At 37.0% G+C, this 19,400-nt stretch overlaps 1 protein-coding gene across 1 annotated transcript in view; it reads right to left on the reverse strand.

The window, feature by feature from the left end:
• The window catches only part of LOC129448491 (neural-cadherin), a 163,810-nt gene that overhangs the window by 45,710 nt on the left and 98,700 nt on the right, over positions 1-19,400 (reverse strand). The window contains exons 12-14 of the mRNA XM_073872386.1: positions 18,287-18,454; positions 1,994-2,243; positions 241-368 (exon numbers count right to left, since the gene is read on the reverse strand). Coding sequence (XP_073728487.1) covers positions 241-368; positions 1,994-2,243; positions 18,287-18,454 — 546 coding nt within the window. The remainder of the gene's footprint in view (positions 1-240; positions 369-1,993; positions 2,244-18,286; positions 18,455-19,400) is intronic.

Genomic DNA, 19,400 nt, shown 5'->3' on the forward strand with positions numbered 1-19,400 from the left:
TTGCTTTCTGGTTTAACCAGTTAAGGAGCCTGGTGAGGACAGCATCCCATGTTGGAAAGGAGCATCCATAACATAACCAATGCTGTTAAACCAGCTATGGCATGAGTGCTCATTAAATTTCTAATAGATGTAAGTCCTCTACAAAATGGTGTACAATTATTGAAAAAAACTAAAAGACATTAAGTCATGACTATTTTGGTATAGATCTTAAGTAAAAGAAGATGATCAGATGGGCCTCACCATGCCATGGAGACCAGAGTCCAAGTCAGAAGCCGAGACCTGTGCCACGGATGTGCCGATCTCTGCTCCTTCTGGCACCGTTGCCTCGTATGTGGATGACATGAAGAAAGGAACGTTGTCATTCACATCTGCACACGGTGGATGATAAAAGAAATTAGAAAAAATAAGTATTTGTTTCATTTAGTGATGCACAGATATATATGCAAATAATCGGTATCGGTCGATTACAAGCGTTTTTTTACATCGGCCAATAGTTTAAAAACAGCTGATAAACATGGCTGATATATCCTGTCAATCAAAAGAGAACAGGAAAATGCAAAGAATTTGAGCTCTGTGTATAGAAAATGTAACGCTATGCTTCGGGCGATTCTTCGCCTCTACGTCGTGCATTAACTCTTTCACCGCCATTGACGAGATATCTTGTTAATTAAGAGAAAACGCTTCCCCGCCAATGACGAGATTTTCCGTCTTTCCGCAATACCGCTATTATCCACAAGGTGGCGCCCTTCCGCAACTTTTTAAACCCGGAAGTATTGCCCTATGGCAAGCGGCTGCATGTACGTGTCTGTTTTAAAGATCGCTCTGAATGGGATCTCTATGAAAAGTCCGTCACAAAAATGGAATTATCTCTGCTTTTTGCTCAAAATGTGGTGTTTTTGCAGAAACCTACCCATATTCAAAAGCTGATTACAAAAGAACCACTTACGGTAGGATGAAACTTTTTTTTGTTTGAAAGCAGAGGGTCTGTTCTTTCATTTGGTATATTGTATGTTTATATATTTAAAGAAGAACATTTTCTGGAAGGCATTAAACTTTGGTGAAAATCATAAAAAACGCTGGCGCTGGCTGGCAACTTTTTTTAAAAACGCTGGCGGTGAAAGAGTTAAAACACTTAAATGCATGGCTAGCCGTGGATTATCCCTTATATAAACTATACAAACTATTTTATAATACAGTATGTATATTATATTGCATTTCTTTCAATAGATCCTCCTAAAAGTTACACAATGCACCTTTAAGTCAGTATATGGAGTGTGTGAATTAAGATATCACTGCTTCTGGATTTTCTGCTCTTACAGCTCCTCTCACTTGGGCTTTTGTCTCCCCTTCCGACTATTTCTGTCTCCATTTTCCCATTAGTTAATGCTGATGTGGTCTCAAGTGTCGTTCCTCGCCGCCAAAGCTCTTTACTGTTCCTACCGTTGCACACATACACACACCGACCGTCTGTCATGCATTCATCAGTGCTCTAAATTTTCACATATACTCAATGACAGCCGAGAACACTGTTGTGTACAAATGCACAGCGCAGGCTAAATGAGCTATGAAGTAAGAGAAAAACATTAGTGTCAGCGCCTCCAACACAATCAGTCAATCAGATCACACACTGCTGTGCTTCCTTGAAACTGTGCTGCTATGAGATGCTGATTATTAAACTACTGCAAATGTGTTTACCTCTGAGGACAGAAAGGCAGCGTGGAAGTGGTTGTCATGGCATATTTGTAGTGCACTAGTGAAGAGTGTCAACATGAACTATTATCACTGTATCATAATTTCTAAACGCTTTGGTTCTCTTGTTTATCTTGTTGTAAATCATTCAGTAACTGCAAATTATTGCTATATGCATATTGCAACTGAAAATTATTTTTTATAGGTAAGCCCTTAAGGGGTTAAATGCCCCCCCTGTCCTCCCGGTTAGTGGCTGTGCCCCTGTAATTGTAGTTCACATTCACAAGATGATAATATCTCTCACCTGTGATGTTGACATAAACAGTGGTGAAGGAAGCCAGAGGTACAGCCGCCACATTCTGAACGCGCACTCGGAGCGTAAAGAAACGCGTGGTCTCGTAATCCAGATTCTCTGCCACCAGGATAGAGGCTGATCCATCTCTTCTGTTAGGTTTGATATAAAAACGCACAGGCATGTTGGTCTCAGGAACCTGACCTTCCTCCAGGTTGTATGTCACCCTTGGGTCACCAAGAGGGGAGGTTGCCTTTACAATCTGTTTGGGGGATAAGACGAGATTGATGAATATTGTTTTATTTTTTACCACTCCAACATACCTACATATACACTCACCTAAAGGAATACCATACTAATACTGTGTTTGAACTTAATTCTTTGTGGCATAGATTCAACAAGGTGCTGAAAGCATTCTTTAGAAATGTTGGCCCATATTAATAGGATAGCATCTTGCAGTTGATGGAGATTTGTGGGATGCACATCCAAAGATGCTCTATTGGGTTGAAAACTGGTGACTGTGGGGGCCATTTTGGTACAGTGAATTCATTGAAACCAATTTGAAATGATTCGAGCTACCTGCTGGTAGTAGCCATCAGAGGATGGGTACATGGTGGCCATAAAGGGATGGACATGGTCAGAAACAATGCTCAGGTAGGCCGTGGCATTTAAACGGTGCCCAATTGGCACAAAGAGGCCTAAAGTGTACCAAGAAAACATCCCCCACACCATTACACCACCACCAGCAGCCTGCACAGTGGTAACAAGGCATGATGGATCCATGTTCTCTTTTTGTTTACGCAAAATTCTGACTCTACCATCTGAATGTCTCAACAGAAATCAAGACTCATCAGACCAGGCAACATTTTTCCAGTCTTCAACAGTCCAATTTGGGTGAGCTTGTGCAACATTTAGTCTCTTTTTCCTATTTGTAGAGGAGATGAGTGGTACCCGGTGGTGTCATCTGCTGTTGTAGCCCATCCGCCTCAAGGTTGTGCATGTTGTGGCTTCACAAATGCTTTGCTGCATACCTCGGTTGTAACGAGTGATTATTTCAGTCAAAGTTGCTCTTCTATCAGCTTGAATCAGTCGGCCCATTCTCCTCTGACCTCTAGCATCAACAAGGCATTTTTGCCCACAGGACTGCAGCTTACTGGATGTTTTTCCCTTTTTACATCATTCTTTGTAAACCCTAGAAATGGTTGTGCGTGAAAATCCCAGTAACTGAGCAGAGTGTGAAATACTCAGACCGGCCCGTCTGGCACCAACAACCATGCCACGCTCAAACCTGCTTAAATCACCTTTCTTTCCCATTCTAACATTCAGTTTGGAGTTCAGGAGATTGTCATGACCAGGACCACACCTCTAAATGCATTGAAGCAACTGCCATGTGATTGGTTGATTAGATAATTGTATTAATAAGAAATTAAACAGGTGTTTCTAATAATCCTTTAGGTGAATGTATAATGTATACTGGGAATTGATTGGATTATGAAAAGTGGCTGTTATGTAGCAGGTGGTTGGTACGGAAGGAATAAAAATGAAAAGATTTGTGATGTCAGCGGAAATGGACAGTGCAAATTACTATATTTTAATAAAATGTTACAGTTAAAATAAAATACATGAATAAATGCTTCCATGCACAATAAAACCAAGAGCAAGTAGGCAGGTTCATTTTGATTTTGTGTTTTTCAAAGGCAAAAGTTTGCTGGTAAGCAATACATTTAGAATTTCAGATAAACCTCCGATTCACACGCATATTGGCTTGTGTGTGTGTGTGTGTGTGTGTGTAATTTGGTAAAAACTGCTTGGATGTGCTATAATAGCTTATAAGATATTTTTCCTTCCCTCTAAAGAGGCATTAGGGACCAAGTACAAGATTAAGACATGCATAGCTATTTTACAAACAAACGTTGCGATTAGCATTATTTGTGCAAGAGCATTAGAAATCAGCAGAACCATCGGTCAACCGCCTGCTGACTACAGCGTTTGAATATATTAGGCACGGTTCGTCTATAATCCATCCAATAGTTCATTTCCTATTGAACTGGCATTGACATATACAGTATGGAGTAACTTTCTGCAGCAGTACTTTCTTTTCATTCAACTACATTTATGTCTACTTCGATTATAAAGATCACACACACTCAAGAGAGAGACTTTAGTAAGGAATAAACAGAGAAGAAAGTCCAGGTAACATGAACTGCCTACATAGAGGCTCAGGCTGTGATGACATCAGGTCGACATCAGAGTAAGTTACTGTGTTATTTTCCTACACTGTGTGTGCAACCTGGAACTCTACTGCCACATCCTGAAAGTCAACATTCATTTGGTGGGCAGCCAAAAGCATGTGCAATTGACTTGGATGCAAGACACGCAGCCGATTTGGGCTCGGAAAATCCAATATTGCAGCTGGAAGATGTCTGTGAGGGAAACTCAGAGCATTTTAATGCATTTAATCCAAAACACCATCAACCAAATGACATTGTAAAGCAAACAAGACATTCCAATGACAATACGGCCAACAACACAGCAAAGCCAACACAGTCAAAGAACAAGTCCTGAACCATGTATGGTAGTCCAGAGTAATGAAAACTTGGCGATGTTTTATAAAACTCGGACGTTAAAGATAAAAGATAGAAACGCAAAATAATAGTGGATGGACAAGACAGAAAGGCAGAAAGAGAGAGAGAGAGAAACATGGACATTAAATCAATACGGCTCATCATTCTGAAAGCATTCCCGACCACTGCAACACAGAAAACATGCACCTTAAAAGCTCTGTGGTTTTGCTTCCTGCTTTTATGGGCTGGTTTTGTCGTCCCTTACGTGTCCCCTATCAGAAATGATCAATTTAGTCAACTTACATGCTACAGTCACTTTGACAGACCTCCACAAACTTTCTTGAGCTACATTTATACTTCTGGTTCACCAAATCTAATGCAAATTTTAGCATCTGTTTGTGCATTGTATCAGTCATTTTAGTCATCTATCATTTAAAGAAAGCGACTGTTTGGCAGCTGGGAATGACCATTAAAGGCGGGGTGCACGATTTCTGAAAGCCAGTGCTGACATTTGAAATCACCTAAACAAACACGCCCCTACCCCAATAGAATCTGGACCTTCTTTTGATAGACCCGCCCCACACATACGCAACCCAGGGAACGATGTCAGTTATTAGACACGCCCCTTACTGCTGATTGGCTACAAGTGTGTTTTGGTACTCGGCCCCACTCCCTTTCCAAAGTGTTTTTCAAAAATCATGCACCCCGCCTTTAAGCAACAGTATGAGTTATACAAATTTATACCACAGGGCTGTTGAATGCTTTATTATGATTGGCTGGGAAATGTCCCAGGGGTATTCATAATTTTTTTGATAAATGCACAACCGAAATGTCTTAAAATAACCACCAAAGCAATTCCTTAGCAATGTCTGTGGTAACCGTGGTATAAGCGGAATAATTGAATCCGGTCCTTTGAATTATTTGACAATAATGCACAATGGCCCGTTGTCAATTATTCATTAGAAATTATGCATGGTTACCAACAGTGTTGGGGTAACGCATTACAAGTAACGCGCATTACGTAATAATATTACTTTACTGAAGTAACGAGTAAAGTAACGCATTACTTTATAAATGTACACATTAGTATTTGAGTTACTTCTATAAAAAAGTAATGCAAGTTACTTTTTAGTTTAATTAATTTGATTAAAAAAACACTATGTGTGCGCGCCTGAGCGGGAACAGTTTGAGTCAAAAACGGAGATTGCAGGCCACAGCTTGACATTTTTGCGATGGAAATATGCAATTTTTGAATGCTAATTTTCTCAGTCATAAAAAACAATTGCAAGGCCTGAAAGAGATCAAGCTTTAGCCAAGTAAGAAAAAGTAATGCAAAAGTAACTTAAAGTAATGTAAGTATTGCTTTCCATGAAAAGTAACTAAGTAACACAATTAGTTACTTTTTGGGGGAGTAACTTAATATTGTAATGCATTACTTTTAAAAGTAACTATCCCCAACACTGGTTACCAAAGAGTAAACGTCGACTCAGTACTGAACAAAAGAAGATATTTTGATAAATGATGGCAACCACACAGTTGACAGTACCCATTGACTTCCATAGAAGGAAAAACAAATACTATGTAAGTATTTCATTTAATTCACAGTACTGTCACAGTACAAGATTTTAGACCAAGGCATGGTTTCAAAACTCCAAACAAGATACTCAAACCACTGTCCGAGGGACACGTTTATTTCTCTGGACACCTATTTTAGTGATGCCTATCACACTAAAAGCCACATCTAACAGATAACCTTTAAGTTCCCAGACTTTTTCTTCATCATCACCCCATGCATTTGATTAAACCCACACATGTATTTCAACTATTCATAATTCACAAAGTGAACCCTATAGAACAAAATCCAATAACGTGTTGAAGAAATACAAATTTGGCCAACTTGCGCAACCCAACCGGTTTAATCTTCCCCCTGAGTGTTTATTAGCGTGTGTCTCTCAGGCTTGAAGAGAATGGCGTTCTCATTATCCAGACGACCATGAACAAGACCCTTTAAATTACATCCTCAAGGTTGCAATTACTGCTTTTGAAAATGTGTTAATTAGCATTCCTTGAGATAATACCACAATGAGCTGACTGATATTTACATCATTTTTAATTAGGTAGACAGAGAGACAGATAGACAGACAGATGAAGGAGAAAAGCGTGGGGTGGTGGGGGTGAGCGGACTAGGAATGAATAGGAGCACTCGACGCACAACAAGGCTACTCAGTGTTGCTAATGAATGCATTATACTGTTTAACAAGCCTAATTTGTATTTAGAGTTCTGAGGATGAATTAGCATGAAGCCTCCCAATGCACAGAACACATTTGAACAGGCATTTGCTACAGTGATTTCACATCGGGGAGTTAATACTGTACTTTGAGGAAGTGGTGGGAGTGTTGAAGAGAAAGACAGATCCACTGTAATTCTTGTAAAGTGCTTTGTTTTCCAAGTTATATTAGCAGGAACATCAGCGTTAAGGTGCTGGTGTGGGCGTTAGAGGAAGGGAAGACAAAGAAAGGAAGGGAGCAAGAGAGAAAGTTTTGTTAAGTGTCCAATTGTTAAGGTAAGTACCGTTAAAGTCCCCATAAAATAAAAACTAAAATTCTTATTTTTTATGTATTATTGCAGTGTTTATTATAGACGTTTCAGCAGTAACAACATAAACAAATGGCTTGCATGGAACAAACGTTACTTCCAGTAAACTCCACAAAGAATTAATAACAACAAAGTCCCTTTAGAGTAGTTTATTTCTGATAACAAGCAACAGGGCTGGCCCGTCCAACAGGCAATACAGACAATTACCTGGGGCCCTACGACAAAACAAGAGCCCTCCATGCATAAAAATTATTTTGTTTTGCACAAATCTCAGCAAGCTTTACGCGCAGGCTTCACGCGCTTGATGCGCAGGGACCTTATTGATTAAAATAGGGATCACAAAGACGGTGGGTGAAAAAAACTCACAGGGATTTAACAACAGGATAAATTCCCCACACAACAATCTACAGTAAAATGATAATAAATACAAAACATTTGTATAAGTAAAGACATAAAACATAAAAATTTACAAAATAAGAACAGAGTGGGCTAATTTGCATAATGCTAATGACACGATTGCGCATGCGGAGGTGTGTCTCATTGCGCATGCTTGGAAATGAAACGTTTTGGATTATGAGTAATGTAATATCGTATAACAACGCAATGGTTACGTTACATCTTTCAATAAAGATAAAAACAATACTCTTTTTAATGAGGTTGGGTTAGCTTAGTTCAAATCATAGCTAAAGCATATTAAAAACTACACTGAGCTAACGTTACTGTGTAAAATGTGTACTATATAATGTATGCAATCTTAACTACAGATCGGCTGCCAAATCTCCCTTCAAATAGCGGTGGTCCATGATCGCCATCTCCTCTCGCCTTTAGGATTTTCGATGAGTTTAGTTTAGCCACTAGTCAGACCATGAAACAAACAGAGACCGAGGTTAAGTTTCACAATTGTGTCCGATAAAGCCGTCTATAAAACATTTTTTAGCAAAAATTCATCTGCCCTCATAAACTTGAATTATAATCTAAAAATGTATCTTGTTTGACTTGGAAATATGTCACAATGTGGAAGTCAATCATGACTTTCTGTTCCTAAATTCCATTGATTTAAAAGAAGGTATAATGTACGGGAAAGTGCCGAGGGGACATGGGTGACAGAAAGCAGTTGTAAAATGCAGTGGAGAAATATGAAAGTATATGGAATCAACATATTGGACGGGGGCTTAAAAGCTCAGAGGAACAACACTTATCTTGTTTTCTAAGTGAGGTGACATTGAAGGTGACCTACAGGTACATCTCAATTAGTAGAGCTATAAGAATGGGCAGGAACTCACAGATCCGCTCTGACACACTGCCCTCAGGACAGTAAACACAGTTTTTATACACATACTCACCCAGATATGCAACAACACAACTATAAACTGAACAGCTGAGACTGAAACACAAAAATAGAGCTTGTCTGATTCATTTCTGAATAGGCTGGTACGGTGTCATACTTGTTGGTCGACCAGCGTATCAAACATTAATCAGCATACCCATCAGAAAAATCTCAGATGATATCACTTTAATATCTCAGGTATTTCACATCAGAGATATTAAATGGTCTCCTACATCTCAGATATTTCCACTATTTTCTCTGTTAGTGTTTCAAAAGACATCATAACAATCTCACAAACTTAGCTCAGATTTGCCAAGTCGGAAATCAAATATTATATTAAATATTATGAAGATTTCAATATGAACTCAAACATTTCTCATTAAGTTTACTTAAAGAGCATATCTTAATTAAATTGTTTTTGCGGGATAAATATATAACCTTGAATAAAAATACCATACAAAAATTAAATGCAAAAATAAAAAAAATTTACAAGACGAAAGTCAGTGTGTTTTGGTAGTTTTGTATTTTATTTTATCATCGCCACGGTAAATGATTGTGTCATTGAGTCACTGGGTGGTTTAAGGTGATATATGCTCTTTAAATCCAGATTATTTTACTTAATCACTTAAAGGGATACTCCAGCCAAATATCACAATTACCCCATAATTTACTCACCCTCAAGCAATCCGAAATACATATGTCCATCATCTTTTAATAATAAGTTAATAAGGACAGAAAACAGGGATCAGGGAATAACTTCTGACTTTAAACCCTAAAAAAGTGCATTCATCCTTGACATAGGTGATCCACAAGGCACCAATGGGTTAATCTCATGTTAAGACCTAGTTAAGGTCTTATGCGAGTAATCCATGCGATTGAAGGAGAAAAACATCCAACTTTATAAACTGTAATAACTAGCTTTACGTACCATCTTGGACTCACACGATTTACGTGAGAGTTTTAGCGAAGTAAATAGGGCTGGGCTAAAAAAATAGCTTTTTTACGTGGTCGATTCAAAATCAATTCTCAAAGCCACAAATCGTTTTTTTTTCATATTTATTTCTGGAAAAATTGGACGCAAGATTAATGTTAATCTAATTACTACTTCTCCACTAGATTGTTCTAACTTTTTTCATCTTCATTTCATCATCTTGAATCAAAATTGTATTGTATTTAACATAATTGTAGGCATTTGAAAATTAGAGATGGGTTCTGTTTTAAAGTGTACCTAATAAAGAGTTTAATATACAGGATTGTGGCTCTTAATTTATTTTTATTAATTACCCTTGTAATTTATGTTCACTGTTCTTTTTTATAAATATAGTAATAGTTAATAGTATTTGTATTAAATCTATATTCATTGAGATAAATTGAGAACCGAGTATAAAAATTGATCTGAGATCCGTATGCGAAAATCGGACCGAGAATCGAATCGATTTGATAGTGTGTGAATCGAAATCTAACGATCTGGAACATCTGAATCGATACACAGCCCTAGTAGTAAACGCTTGTTGCCATGGGTACGTTTCGCAGTGACTCTCGTGAATCGTGTGGCATCGTTACTGGAAGCTAGTTATTATAGTTTTAAATATGAATATTTTTCTTTCAATATCGCATTGATTACCCGCAAACAGAGATGGGCATAAATACATGGAAATGTATTTCAAATACAAATACAAAATACTGTCTCGAAAAATGTATTTAAATACAAATACAAAATACTGTGAGGAAAAATGTATTTAAATACAAATACATTATTTTGTATTTTGAAAATACACAAAATACATGTGAAATTGGTGATTCAGTGCAAGTATCCATATTAGGCTGGAATCTATCTGGGTCTATTTCTGAATCAAAAAAGCATTTAGATGTGTGCAGCTGCTTAGAAACTTTCATTTTATGTTACGTACCTCTTGCTTTCCCCTGCGCTGTAGGAAATAAAAAACTACAAAAAAACTTGGTAACACTTTACTTGAAGGGGTGTGCATAAGGCTGACATGACACATTCATAATCATAACATGACGTGTCATGAACATGAAGAAGATTTTTCGCACATTTATGACAACTGCCATTAAGTGTCATTTACTCAGTTATGTAATTTTTAATGCAAAGATGACATTGTTTGAGATATCTTTGTTATGACAACTTGACACATAAACCAATACAAGACAACTTGTTATAAATCATAAACAATCATTATCAAACTTAAGAAACTACCTAGCTTTGTGGGTTAACATTACAGTAAACTGTGATTTAAATGTAATTAAGTGTTGATACTATGTCAAATATTATTAATACTCTGTCAAATAAACATTATGAACTGAAGAATATTCATGATGCTGTTATAAAACTATTTAACAGAGTATTTACACTTAATGACTTTTTAATGACAAATGCAATTTGTATCACTGGTAAAAAGTGGTCAGTTATGTTGTCTTGGTTAATGTCAAGTTGTCATGGCAAGTTATGATGGAGTCCACGATGTTTGAAAAACGCTTTGGAAAAGGAGACGGGCCGACTACCAAAACACACTTATAGCCAATCAGCAGTAAGGAGCGTGTCTACTAACCGACATCCTTGCCGGGTTGAGTATGTGTGGGGTGGGTCTATCAACAGAAGGTCCAGATTCTATTGGGGTAGGGGCGTGTTCGTTTAGGTGATTTCAAATATCAACATTGGCTTTCAAACATCATGGACTCCGCCTTTAATGTCAAGTTGTCATAACAAAGACATCTCAAACAATGTCATCTTTGCAATAAAAATGACATAACTGAACAAATGACACTTGGTGACAGTTGTCATGGACGTCCATAATATCTCCTTCATGTTCGTGACACGTGTCGTGTTGTGATTGTGGAGGTGTCATGTCAGCCTTGTGAACACCCATTCAAGTCAAGTGATGTTTTATAAAAACATCCTAAAAACTTTTTCATGTGTCATCGACCCACAACCTAAACAGTTTATATGTGAAGAAATCCACGTATTTACGTTTGACAAATTATTCGGCAAACAACTTTTTCTCATCGCTGCTTTTTGATGGGTTTGAGATCAATTACTCACGAGTCGCCCTCTGTCATTTACAGACTTATACAACGGAGAGGACGTCAAGCATAAAAGTCTTGTAGGTTTACTGAGGAGCCTGCAGGTTCACGCCGTAGAGTAGAGTCATGCGTATTTCAAAAGTGTAAACAAGCCTTCAACTGCCCAAAGCTAAAAAGAAATCAGCAACTGTGTGCTGATTCCACCACTTTCCGCGTCACATGTGAAAGGGCCTTTAAAGGAAAACACCACAGTTTTTCATTATTTTACTATGTTCTTACCTCAACTTAGATGACTGAATACATGCCTATCTTTTTTCAATATGTGCACTTCATCTTTGCACAGCATGTCATGAATGTGTTAGCATTTAGTCTAGCCCCATTCATTCCTTCGGATCTAAACAGAGAAGAATTTAGAAGCCATCAAACACTTCCATGTTTTCCCAATTCAAAGACTGTTACATGAGTAGTTACACGAGTAAGTATGGTGGCACAAAATAAAACGTGATTTTTAAGTGAATAAAAAATGAGAACTATATTGTATGGCGGAAGAGCACTTAGTTTGCAGAACTTAAACCTTTGGCGCAGTAACATCATCACTCCTTTGAAGATGTTACTGCGCGCTGAGGTCGAAATGCTACAAACTAAGTGCTCTTTCTCCATGCATTGAAAATAGATATGTATTAATTTGTCTAAGTTGAGGTAGGAACATAGTAAAATATAAAAAATGGTGGTTTTCCTTTAAGTCAAAAGTGTAGGCTTATTTGTCACACTCTGTCTCAGTTGTACAACGTGCAACTGCAACTTGCAACTGCCTGCCAAAGTGCAAGTGTGAATTTGAATTTTCTTTCGCGACAGTTATAATAACACAAATCCCATCACACCCAATAATTAAATCGCCCTTGCTTTTTTCCCACTCCAACATTTCAATTATTGCCCACTAAAAGCTGCACAGATATATTTGCTTACCTGAACTCTGTTGTTTGGTCTGAACTAGTTGATGCATGAAAACAGCACCCTGACTGGTTGACTGACTCAAAGTATTTTGAGTATTTTAAAAATACAAAAATACTCATCTGAAATGTATTTAAATACAAATTACATTTCATTTTTTTCAAAGGCTTTAAAATACAAAATACAAAATACTATTTTGTATTTCAAATACGTATTTTAAATACATGTATTTGAAATACTGCCCAACCCTGCCCGCAAACTACCTTTATTAACCCCTTGGAGTCATGTGGACTACTTCTGTGAAGGATGGATTCACTTTTTTGGGCTTCAGAAGTTGTTCCATGATCACCGTTTTCTACCGTTATAAGCTTGGAAAAGCAAACTAAAATAACTCCAAATGTGTTCATCTGAAAGATGATGAACATGTTTATCTCGGATTGCTTGAAGATGAGTAAATCATGGGGTCATTTTGATATTTGGTGGTGTATCGCTTTATTTGAACAATTGTCTCATTTGTTTCTATTTTTATTTTTCCTTAGCAATTTTATTGAGACTTAAGTTGATACTTACTACAACTAAAAACTCGATCAAATCCCCCGAGCTATATAAGAGCAAACTCTAAGCAATAATATTTTCCTCTACAATCCTACTTGAGGACACCAGAACAACAACATCCAAAATACAACATGCTGCTTTTCAGCTGGGTAGTTCTTTATACAAGCACTAAATACTGACATACAAGACCAAACTAAGTCAATAAGAAATTCTTGTCTTTGGACAGGCAACGGTTATAAACAAGACATTAATCTTATGTCCTAACAGAGGCCAAGAATCTAAACAAAACAGATGAAACAGACTCCAAAAGACAAACCACATATATGCTTCATAAGTTAAAGTACAATTAAGCTACACATTTTGTGTGTATGTGTATGAATCAAACCCATGTCCTTGTGCCATGCTTTACCAGTTGAACTATACAAAAAGACAAGGCGGGAAGAATAACTTGTTAGAGCTGGGCTGCTCATAAACAGGCCAATCCCCCATGTTAGGATGATAAGATTGGTAATGGCACTTCCAGCAAAATGAGCAAAGCCTGAGGTGCCATAAAATTAGCAATAATTAGATATCATCTCATTATACAGCAATGGCATCAGAAAAAATAAGCTGATCAAAGATGCCTTGCGGTGGCTCTTATTTGGTGGGTGTCATAAAAACATGCTGCAATGCGGTCAGGATGGAAATGGTAATGGTTTAACTTTATACAACAGAAGTCTAACACTGAAATACTCACCAAGGTTACAGGATATTCTGGCCTTTCATCGAAAAAAAGAAATGAAAAATGACTGATAGCTTCTTATTCTGTTTAGATGATGTAAGATCATATTAGTTTTTGGTTTAACAAAACAAAATAACTGAAGTAACCATGGCCGAGGTCACAAATATTTTATATTTAAAAATAAAGTTTGATTTTCTTTCAAATTGGCATTGACATATATAATTAAGTTTGGACAGTACTATATAGTTTAATGCAAAATGATGCTTGGAGACACTCGCAGAAAGTTGTGAGTATGCAAGTTCCATATTCGGAACTCCAGATCCCATTATTAAACCCTCTTCAGATGTGTTTTTAGTGTTTTACCAATTAATGTGACACTTTAGGAAATGTATAAAGAGAAGTAGGTGCAGGTTAGTGTTAGTAACGCCTCTGAATTATTTCTGAAAGACAAAGTTTTAACATATTTTGTCATACTTTGTTAATAGCGTATTAATATTGTTTTTGTATTACAGACCTCACGTGATAGGACAATTCTCAACCAATCTCAGCGAATCTCTTTATCACTAAAGGGGGTCGCACACTGGACGAGAAGTGTAGCGCCGCATCTAGGACAACTCGGAGGTATCACATCACATTACACCAAACGTGCATACTAAATAGCGCAAGCTTAGTCAGATAGCGTCTACTTCAAAATGCAAAAATCCCTAACGATTTGGGACAAATATGATGTTATTTAATGTAAAACTATGTGAGTGGCGCTCTGTGATGCGACAGGGATGTGTTCTGTTTTAAGATTCATGGGGCTACGGGGCCCAACGCTTCTCGTCCGGTGTGTGACCCCCTTAAGAACCCTTGGTACTAAACCAGTGTTGGGGGTAATGCATTACAAGTAAAGCACATTACGTAATAATATTACTTTCTAAAGTAACAAGTAAAGTAATGCATTACTTTATAAATGTACACATTAATATTTAAGTTACTTTTTAAAAAAGTAATTCAAATTACTTTTCAGTTGAATTAATTTAATTTAAAAATAAAATAATGTACTGAATTAATCTAAACATATTAACGTAGAATTACGCACTCTGTGCACCTGAGCGGGAACAGTTTGAGTCAGAAACGGAGATGGCAGCCAAGAGCTTGACATTTTTGCGAACATATAAACACCTGCAAGGCCTGAAAGAGATCAAGCCTCAGCCAAGTAAGAAAAAGTAACTTAAAAGTAACGTAAACATTACTTTCCATGAAAAGTAACTAAGTATCGCAATTAGTTACTTTTTTGGGTAGTAACTTATATTGTAATGCATTGCAAGTACAAGTTTAAGTACAACCGCCAAGTTTCATGTTTTTTTTGTGATGATAAAACTATTTTTTATTTGTACTTTTGGAGTTTATACTGGATCAACACAATTTACATTACAACTACACAGCAATGTTCAGGTGATCGAGGACTCAAGCTTTACTTGTCCTCAGTACAGCGTAATTACTTTAGACATGAGCAAAGCAAACCCATTATAATCAGTGATGCTATCTATAACCAACACAACCGATGCAACAAATGCAAGAATCCACACACAAACAGTGCTCATCACATGAAGCACACAAGATAATTGGCTCACAATTAATACTAATAGTGCATGGGATTAGCATATGTTGCTAAGCAACTAACAGCCAATTCTATTTAACATAAAAATACACTACAGACAGCAAACAGACATACTGAGAAAACAAATAATTGATTTACTTTAAATAGTACTTTTCATTTCAGAAAAATCATCTTGGATTGTTTGTTGCAATGCATTTTGGGATTTCCTTATTTATGAATGATATATTTTCCTTACACATGCCATAATTGCGCAATTGTTTTGGTGCAGCATAAATGTGAAAAGTATGATGCCCTAAATGTTTAGATAGTCAGCACACCAGTCTTTGGAACACAGCTTATAACTAAAGGGGTTTGTTTATGTATTTTCAACCAAGAGTAAATTAGGGCTGCTTAATGATCACGACTAATCGTTTGCAGAAAAGTTTTTGTTTACATAATATATGTGGGTGTATACTCTTTATAATAATTATGTATGAATAAATGAAGAGTTTCGTTGCAAAACGAGATAACCACCATTTTTTTAATTCTCAGAAATCTTGTTTTTTGGTTGTGCATTCCAATTAATTTCAATGCAACTGCAGTTGGTTTGTTTTGACTTAAACCTTCATAACTTAAAAAATACAGCTAAGTAGCACCATAAAACAAAATAATAACATGATAACATAATAATAAACATGTTTTGACAAAAATGTTAAAAAATGGATTTATCTCGTTTTGCAACGAAACTCTTCAAATACACACACATACATGTATAATTTTGAGAAAAAAATAAATAAATATAAAAGTGTATATACACATGCAAATGAAGAGTATGGTTCCAAAATGCGTTACCACCAAAATAAGTATTGTATCAGGTCAATATTAAAAAGTAAATTCTTAATTTTACGCAAAATCCAATATCCGTCGTGTTACTCAGTCATCTTCTCTCCATTTTTTCCCAAAACGTGATAAACGCCAATCCTCCTTTTCTCCAGAATGCAATAAATCCGATCAACAAATCACAGCGCACCAATCCACACATTGTAAACAACAATGGCGGCACGTTGAATACACACAGAATCCTAGTTTTGCTCATCTTGTACTTCGTGATCAAAAAACAAACAAAAACAAAATAATAATTTGATGGCATTGATAAACCTGTGGTGGTTTTCTGTGACGGTAAAGAAACGTAAGCCATCAAAATCTAATAACGTACGTGAGAGGCACTCGGAAGACGGAAAAATTTTGGTTGTTGCTTGTTCTCCCGACAGCATTAAGCTTCTGTCATGCTAACACATTGACCCCAGGGGATCTTATAAAAAACTTGCCATTGTTTTACTCGAAGCCAACGACAATCGAGCAGGACCAAAACATTGATCGCTGTCAAAAAAGTTAAGCGACGACGCCCCTAGTGTTCTTAATAGGACAAAGTAAGTGTTTTGATTAATGCCAATAATGCCACTAGTCAACTAAATGAATATAACATGGCAAAGATGAATGCACATTTATATATTGATTCAATAGATTTATAGAATTTTGAAGAAAAAAATATCTGTTTTTACAATAAATCTTTGAAAATCAAATTATGGATTAGATTTTTTTATGTTTTTATAACCTAAAAAAGCTATGTGAAAGTTTGTAACAGAAAATAGTGTTTTTCATCTTGTCACTTTCTTGTTATAGAAAACATGTTTTTAGTTAAAAAATTAGTCAAAATTTATTGCGTTTTGGAACTAAACTCTTCAAATATTTCTTAAATATGTAGATACGTGTGTGTATTTATATATCCATAATTATTATACACAGTACACCCACATACAGTATATTCTGCAAACTTAGTCGGGAGTAATCGTTAGGCAGCCCAAGTATAAACCCTCCAGCTTTCTGCAAACAGGTTAACAAAAATGACTAGCCAAGCATTTCGCACATTTAAAACGACATTGAATCCACTCTTTACAAGCTAGCGGGAAAGCAGGAATTTTAAGATCAAACATTCCACCTAAGCCTTTTTTACATCCCGTGGCAAAGTGAAGAGAAGTCCTGCCACAGTTTGAGCCACTAATACAGATGTGGAAATTTGTACAGATTGCAGAATGGCTGGCAGCAGCCGGTGAAAGCCGCTGATGTCAGGGAAACGCACTGACTCTGGCAGAACTCCTCTTGGCGCACTTTACCGATAAATCTGCTGTATGCGAAGAAAACGGGCGCAGGGGACTGGCCTTTTTGCCCCTTTTGAATGAATTAGAAGAGAACGTTCAGACAAGCAGTCTGCTCAAGTTTGCTGGACAGATGAGGTTGTTTGCGGATGTTGATCTCTGTGGGTACAAGCTCCCAGACGAATGTAAAATGTGACAGCGAATGAAACAGGCTGAAATGGAAATAAGACGAGGGCTAAATAAGATGTGACAAGCCCCTGCGATAAGAAACCTCATCACTTTACCTTTGCCTATCAACAGCACAACCAACGCAGGAACCATAGTGGGTGTTTCAAAGATAACTATATAGGTAAATATAATATAATGAATTATATTTTTGAAATACAACACAAAAATTATTATGTAAAGTATACATACAGTTTATACAAACACTAAACAATAGAGACAAATAAAATACAACATTGAAAGAATCATTATATTATATTATATTATATATTGTATTGTATTATATAGAATATTATATTATATTATTATATAGCACTACACTACATTACATTATACAGGACAGTATACGCTGCTAATGGAAGACTCTACCAATTGAGCTTTAGGAACATATAATCAGTTTGTATAAGCACATAAGTGTTTTTTAACCAACTTATGAGCAGTACTACTAACTTAGTGTCATTGGGCACAGACCTGGCAACCCTGGGGCCAACAATGCTGGTCCAGCATTCTGATTGGTTACAAATTTGGTAACCAATTTTTTTATGATTTTTGACATGTATAGTATGATTCTTGAGAGTCTCACCACTATCTTGGTGTCGCGTGGCGTGTTCTCTGGGATCGTGACCCAGTACTCTGCTTGTTCCCATTGCGGGGGCTGATTGTGCACGTTGGTGATGATGACAGTGAGGTCGACCGAGCTACTCCGATTCCCTCCGTCTGTAGCGATGATCTGCTGGCTGATCCGTGAGGTCTGTCAGAACAACAGACAGGTGATATTATCCACCCCAGGGGCTTTTTATACATTATCATATCAGCACACTTTGAAATAATACAGGTTGTGATGACAGAAATCAGAGATGAGGGACTCCCTTGAGATTTTCACTTAAAGAACCTCTCTATTATTTATTGGACATTTGGCATCCAAGATATTGTATAGAGCATCAGCTTCAAGACTGTGTTATAGATTGTCTGTGCAGTTTGTGTCTCTGCTCTTTTTAAAATATTTTCATATTGTACGATCTCGCGCGAGAGAGAAAGAGAGGGGGAATAGGTCACAGCAGGGGACCAGTTTAAGTTGTCTATTTGAAGACAGGTGAGTTTATCGTGGGTGACATTTTCAGGCTTTCCACTCTGGTAGATAGATGTCAAGTAGGGTGACAAGAGTGGCTAATGAAATTCATGGGTCGGACTGGACCATATCCACAAACATCTTAATGACCTGCTGTGTGATAATTACTCTGAGAGACAAATATGACGATGATTGGTTTCTGGGAAAATTAGGCAGAACGTTGCTAAATGCATCTGAATCCATCACTGTTAAGGGCGCCGAAAACATGTTAAAAGCCTGATTGTACTGGATTTGAACTCGGCATTAATAAATCCCTCCCTGGTGCTTTACCTGAAGACTGACTCTGCTAATGGCTCTATAAACAGAATGCAGCAAATCTGAGCGGCTGTAATTGCTAATAAAACCAGGAGACTGTTTTTCTGCCTGTTTTTACCTCAGTATGTGCACAGAACATTTTTAATGTCAAATCAACCCCCAACCTGCTCGAGGCTTACAGTATAAATCCAGCATTGAAATGACACAGACAGGCACTCGTGGGCAAAAAAGTAAAGGCAGTGGAATTTCAAACACACACATAAACATTAAACAATAGAGACATATAAAATTCAAGATTGAAAGAATCATTATA

This window comes from Misgurnus anguillicaudatus, chromosome 10, assembly GCF_027580225.2.
Source record: "Misgurnus anguillicaudatus chromosome 10, ASM2758022v2, whole genome shotgun sequence".
Taxonomy (NCBI): domain Eukaryota; kingdom Metazoa; phylum Chordata; class Actinopteri; order Cypriniformes; family Cobitidae; genus Misgurnus; species Misgurnus anguillicaudatus.